Genomic DNA, 6953 nt, shown 5'->3' with positions numbered 1-6953 from the left:
AGGAAACTTCTTGGTAAATGGTATGGACATTTAAAAACAGGAAAAAACAGAAACAAACGCATAATAATGTGTTGACATTTTTTATATTTGGTATTTGTAAGTCTTAAAAAAAAGTCCTTTCAGGCCATTTTTTCCTTTAAAAAAAAAAAAGCAACCAACAGCAATACTCTGTACAAGTATAATAAACATTAGAAATATGCATCATTCCAAAATAGTTACAAGAAAATTACAGCTTAGAGTCCACATTGACACTCGCTACTCATACGGCCCCCGAGGGAGAAGCTACAGCATGTGTGACACACGACTGCTACACAGTAGTCTGAAAACTCAGAACTTGGACTTTTGAGGCAAGTCAACATCATCAGTCACCATGACTTGCTTAGCTCAACAAGCACAGTCATTTCAAAAGAAAACCAGGCTTTTTCATCCCAGATGAAAAACAAATATGATCAGCCACATGGTCAACCTCCACCTCCCCAATCCACCCTCCCAGAGCTTCTGACTTTACAAAGCGCAAGTCCAGTGGGGTCAATTACACCAAAGTCCGGCTGGAGGTCACAACATGGGCACAGTGGACAGACACCGATGTCACTTGTTACTGGTGCCAAGGATCACTAGATTCAACTTTGGAGGTAAAAATTCCTTGTTCTTGGGAGAAGATATCAATGGCCCACATCCCCCAAACCAGCTGGCCCCCAACCTGTAGCCCTTTCATTGACAGCTAACCCCAGACTGGCTGCTTTTCTGCTCGCAGTTGTCAAATACTGAGCAGGGGATCCCACCATCCCCACAGTCCCACTGGACTCTTCAAATTTTAGTTTTGTTCCTGGGAGGGTTTGGGGCAGAAGCTCAGAAGCACCTTCCTCTTGCCTCTGACCAACCCCCAGCCTGTGTGTCCTTCATATTTACACGTTCATCTTCCCTTTTCAATAACTGTGCTATAAATACCCTCACCACCCCCACCGGTCCTGTCCCCCACCCTTTCCAGGATGCAGAGAAGCATCGTGGCCTTCGTGTGACCTGCCCATTGGGAATCCCAGCCCCTTCCACCATCAGCCTTCCCCCCAGGATTGGGAGGGACATCCCAGAGTGCCCTGCTGGTGGAAGGGAGGAGGGTTTCTGGTTTCTTGCATTTTTATACAGCATGTTTACAATTATGTTGCTTTTCTCTTTTTTAGGATTCTAATCTTTTAAAGGATTTTTTAGGAGCAAGTCCTTTCTTCTGGTTTCATGGCAGCGATGCGGCTATAGGGCAGGGCTTAGGACCTACATGGGACTCAACACTAGACACCCAACACAATGGCTTCAGACAAATTGGGGGGTCGAGGGGTGGCCTACAAACTGCTGCCTGAACAGGGACCTCTGAATGAAGTTATGGGCCTCCCCAAGACCTGCAGGAGGTGGGGGCAGACCAGCACAAAGGTATAGGAGCAACTGCTAACCCAGCTTCACTCAACACCGCAGTGACAGCGTGGCTTCCCTGACTCACACCAACAGAGCCAAGGCCCCCTCTGAAGTTGAGTCAAGAGGACCCTACCCGGCCTGGTCAACCCATTCCTTTCAGGGGCTGATACTAAATGAACTGCTTACTACCAAAGAATGCAAAGGATTCAGCAAAAAGTGCAATTTCCATCTGAGAAGTAAGATTCTCCCCTAAAACATGACACAACCACAACCTCTCCCTCTAATTCTTTCAGTACCTCAAAGGGAAAGAGGGACAAAAGATGTACAGCACTAAACCTCTGAATCACATCAAGGGCTAGAAGTACATTGTGGTTCACCCTTTATAACCCTAAAATTCTCATCAATATGTCCAGTCAGTTATCAAAGTGCCGGTGAGGTGAGGAGCATGGCAGCGTCGGGAGACGGGCTCCCAGAGGTCAGCAGTGACCAGGGCACTCGGAGAAGACCCTGCTCCCATTTGCAATAGGACACGTTTGTCCTAGGTTTACAGCAGAATGCATGACTGTGGAAAATGGCCACAGGTCTCCAGGGACCTGGTTATTCCTTCCTTCATAGGACCTTGTATTCTTCATTGCCTATTGGAGGATAAACTCAAAACTCAAAACTTCTTCAAAATATAACCTGAGCCACAATATAAAATAAAAAGAAACAAATCCTTTCATGTTAATGCCTTGAGAAGTTTACAGATTATGTACCAATAAAAATAAATCCACATAACTTCTGAAATTCTGGGTGCATACACACCTGAAGCAAAAAAAAAAAAAACAATTAATCTACATTAAAAAAATCAAATTACAGCAGCAGTATAGTGAAAGAGGTTTTAAAAATAATAATTACATCTTTGATACAAATTCAAACTTTATACACCTCAGTTCATAGGAATGACTGTTTTTAAGAGTTTAGTACATATATATATATACAGTAGATTCCGATATGTGTCACTGCAGAGACTAAAGCCAGTGGACTTTGGGGGAGGAGGGATTAATCGGACACAGAGTTCACACTGAAGTGTTCACAGATTGCCACGCTTTTAAAAACACACACGCACGCACACACAGACACACACAAAATGCCAACCTGAGTAAAACGTTGCTAAAAACCTAGAGTATCATGAATCACTAAGTCACATATTGCACCTTTAAATAATCCTTCTTACCAAATACAGAAACAAGAAAAAGGATAAAACAGGGACAAGAAAAACATTTATGTCACCAGAGGTTTCCTCTGCTTCTCCTACCCCTTGCCCACAGAAATTCTCAAGGTAATATTTAGTTTCCATTCTCACCCAACCCCATGGGCTGAAAATGTTGCCAACAGAAGAGTCTTTGAAGAAAACTGGGAGGGAAAAAGGAAGAAAAAATGGAGCACAAATATATGGGGAGTGGGGGGTGGGGGTAAAGAGTCCTCCTCTAATCTAATGAAAACAGGAATGTTGCTGCAAAGGCTAATAACCTCTGATGCTAAACTACTGTTTAAATATTCCATATATTCCAATTATGAGATTCAATACAAAAATAGAGATATCTACTGAGTTTTGCCTGTGGAAGCATAATTCAGAAAAGGCACATGTTCAAATAGAAAATCCATTCAGAAGAGGCACCACATACCCCTTCCTACACAATAATCATCCACAATTAGATATTTTCCATCAGCTAGATTCCAAGATACAGTAGGTAAAAATAGACCTCTGATACTTAAAATATATTCAACCCAACACAATCCTGGCTTTAGCATGTGAATCATATAAAATAGTCTTTTTTAAAAAAAGAACCTGTTTTGAAAAAGGAAAATAAACGTCATAGCTCACTTTTCCTGGTTTTCCACGATACTCAAGAAAAAAAAAAGTGAACTCATCCCATTGGTCATCAGGAACGCAGCTAATTTGCTCCCCACCATCCACAGCCCCCGACAGCCCCAACTTCTCACTCATCTTTTTACATGTGCAGCTTCACACCCTCAAAATTAGTTCTAACAAAACAGCACAAAGAATTAAGATATTAGACATAGAAAAACATGTCAACATTGGGGCATTTTCCTTGGCTGTGGGTGAGAGGGTCTGGTTAACTCCAGAAAGGTTTTCCTTTGGAATTAGGTGATGTAACCATTTGTCTTTCCAAATGCAGTCACTGGTGCAAGGTTTTCATAGATTGTCATTGCGGTTGTGTTCTGATAGATGAGATCTACTTTTGAGTCTTTCTGGGATCTGATAATATCCAAAACACATTGGTTGAGGAAAACATACTGGTCCTGGTAGAAAAAGGAAGGAGACAGAAAAATTGAGCACAGGTCCCAGAGATTAGCACCCAAAATTATTTTCAAACAGATCACCACCACCACCCCCAGCCCCCACTACCCCCCCAAAACCCATTCACCCAACAACAAACAGTTCAAGTTAACATGTTTCAAGAGGTAACGACATTCTGGTGAAATTTGAAACCACAGAGAGCAAGATTCTCTTTCTCAATGATTCTCAACCAGAGGGGCACACGCCACACCTCCCCTCCCCAAGGACAAGTATCAGAATCTCGGGGGAAGGGCAAAGGAAGAATGTGGAAGAAATAATGCACACGTGCATTCAAACAGTAAAAAGTCCATCAAGGCTTTCCTGGCTAGTGAGGCTGTGCAGAATAAGAGTAAATTGCAATTCCCAACCGAGGACGTGGTTAAAAGGATGGTCAAGTAGAATCGGATGGAGACCACCCTTCAGGCAAGCGTATCAGAATCTGCAAGAAGCCATGAAAAAGAGGAAGAAGGGTACACGCTGACACAGAAAGATGTCGATGATACTGTAAGAGAAAACATCACGGAGAAGCATTATGCATAAATACTCCGTGTGTGCATGTGTGTATGTGTGCATTTGTGTGTCTGTTTACAGATGAACACAAAGAGGCCCATAAGGATGTATGCCAGGGATGGCTGGTTAGTTCAGTTCGTTAGAGCACGGTATTATAACACCAAGGTCAAGGGTTCAGATCCCGGTATTGGCCACCCGCCAAAAAAAAAAAAAAAAGATACATGCCAAAGTGTAAACTTTGGCTACCTCTAGGGAGAAGGATTGGGGAAGAAAAAGAGGGGAAAATATTCGATATAGTCCCATATTGTTAAGTTTTTCAATACGAATATTATTTTTTCCAAAACATAAAAAAGAGATGAGGAAAAAAATTGTAGGCAGTTATAAGATTTCTGTGTTTCTCAAAAGCGGAGAAAAGATTGAGAAATACTACTCTACATAATTAGAGCAGAAAAAAGAAAATCCCTCTTCTGACCAACACAGGAGGTGAATTCCACTCTTTCTACCACAACCATGCAGCTCACCCCAAAGCACACAATGTACCCAGGCCTCCAGAACATTCCCTGTTAGACTCAAAACACAGTACATATTCATAGAGTTCTAAATTGGTACAGAGCAACAGCCTGATACAAAATTAATATTCTGCTCTCATCCCAGTGAACGCACATTCACCCTGTGAGGAAGGTTACTTCTCAGTCTATCCTGTTGAGAACATGCCCTGAAGACACTGTTTATCAGGATCATTTCAGGGAAAGCCAAATCCAACAGTCTTACACAAATGACACCGTAAACATTGAGCATTCATTTTGTGCATTGGCCAGCTGTCCTCCTGTAGCTATGGGAAGTGATGTTCTTTAACATTTACGAGGCTAGGTGAGGATAAACTGCTGTATTAATGCTTAAGCGGCATTACACTATTTCATATCATTTATGTTTGATAAATCTGTTTCACTAGCTAATTTTAAAGATGATCAGACTTTCTTAGAAACGAAGAGTGAAAAATACCAGTTTTATGAGTTTAAAATTCAGAAATCAATGTTCAGAGACTTGCGAAGATTACGTATTTGATAAGTCAGAGGGAACAAGGTAAGGAATCCTGATACTACGTGGGTTTGCAGTTCCATTACTGGTATCAGTACCACTGTGCCACTTGTACCAGGTAATTTAATTCCGAGTCAGCTTGGATCTGCAAAGAAGGCTGACCAGCCAGCTCAGCTGCTTAGAGCATGGTATTGACAACACCAAAGTTCAGGGTTCAAGCCCTGTTACCAGCCAGCTGCCAAAAAAAAAAATAAATGTAAAAAAGGGATCTGCAAAGAAATCCAGTGTTAGTTCACAGCCAAAGAGTCTGAAAGATCTGGAAGTGTGAAATATTTTAACCCAAGTATGTGACACAACACAACCCTACAAAAACAGATGGGGGGGTTGAATGGCAGATCCTGGCCTCACCTCTGTCTGCACCATTAAAGACCTGTGCATTCGAAGGTCGTACACAATCCCGTACACATCCACAGTGTTCTCGTTCTCTATCTGGTAGATCAGACGGTCAATGGCAATGAAAGTGCCCGTCCTTCCAACCCCAGCACTGAAAGAAAAGGGAAATAAGCACATTCCAGTGGGCTGCATCTACTGTAAACCGCTCACATTTCCCCATGTGCACGTACATCTTGCTTCTATCCATTATCACACTTTGAGGGCAGTGCCCAGGATCAACAGACATCTGCTCAATTGAAACCTCAGCAAGTCAAACTGCACTGGCTTGAGACTGGGGCCTAAGTCCCAAACTTCCTTCTGAGTCAAATGCCACCAGTAAAAACCTTGCTAGAGGTTCTTAAATCTCATTCCCATTTGAGTTGCTACCACAACCTAGGATGGCAAGTTTCATCAATTTATTCCCCATCAGGCAAGAAAGCCCCTCCTTCCTTATGTCCTAAATTAATGCCTTTACCTTTAAAGCTAATTTCTTATAGTTCTAGAGTAGGGGTGGGCAAACTTTTGCTGTAAAAGGCCAGATAGTAAATATTTTCAGTTTTGTAAACCATATGGTTGTTCTCTGCCACTGTAACATAAGAACAACCATAAACACTATGTAAAAAAATGGCATGGCTGGCTTTGTTCTAATAAAATTTTACTTATAAAAACAGGCAGCTGACCAAATTTGGCCCACAGGCCACAGTTTGCCAACCCCTGTTCTAGAGTCTCAAGGTTTAGGGAATGAGTTCATGGTCCCTTATCCAAACCTTTCTTGAATTTGTAAGTGTCTATTGCATTCCCTCTTATGCCTTGCTTTTCTAAAGTGCCCATGAATATATAATTACATTTGAAATCTATCACACACAAAACTCCATCTGCGTACCTGCAATGCACCAGAATTGGTGATTCGGGAGGAATCTGCTTCATGTAGTCACGAACCAAGTACCGAAAGTTGATGAGCAGGTCAGTGGTGTCAGGAACACCGTGGTCTGGCCAGGAGGTGAAATGGAACTGTCGCAGAGAGTGACTCTCACTCGTCTGGATCTAAAAGTCAACAAAAGGGGTTAGATCCAGAGAGAAAGGCTGCCTAACAACATCCTAAAGGAAAGTGAAATCAAGCAGAGCCTGAATGCTGAACTGCATGGGGTAGATGACAGACAGCTCAACAGGAATGGTGACGACTAAAAATTAGAATTTTATATATATATATATATATATATATATA

General features: G+C 42.1%; 1 protein-coding gene across 1 annotated transcript in view; it reads right to left on the bottom strand.

Annotated features, from left to right (window-relative positions):
• Nucleotides 1-2098: 2098 nt before the first annotated feature.
• PTPRJ (protein tyrosine phosphatase, receptor type, J) overlaps nucleotides 2099-6953 on the bottom strand; it is a 37474-nt gene continuing 32619 nt past the window's right edge. The window contains exons 16-18 of the mRNA XM_008593874.1: nucleotides 6612-6772; nucleotides 5705-5840; nucleotides 2099-3711 (exon numbers count right to left, since the gene is read on the bottom strand). Of these exons, the coding sequence (XP_008592096.1) occupies nucleotides 3553-3711; nucleotides 5705-5840; nucleotides 6612-6772 (456 nt within the window). The 3' untranslated portion in view covers nucleotides 2099-3552. The remainder of the gene's footprint in view (nucleotides 3712-5704; nucleotides 5841-6611; nucleotides 6773-6953) is intronic.

The sequence above is a fragment of the Galeopterus variegatus genome, unplaced genomic scaffold, assembly GCF_000696425.1.
Source record: "Galeopterus variegatus unplaced genomic scaffold, G_variegatus-3.0.2 Scaffold9785, whole genome shotgun sequence".
NCBI classification, from domain to species: Eukaryota; Metazoa; Chordata; class Mammalia; order Dermoptera; family Cynocephalidae; genus Galeopterus; species Galeopterus variegatus.
This window is presented reverse-complemented; position numbering and strand designations above follow the sequence as displayed.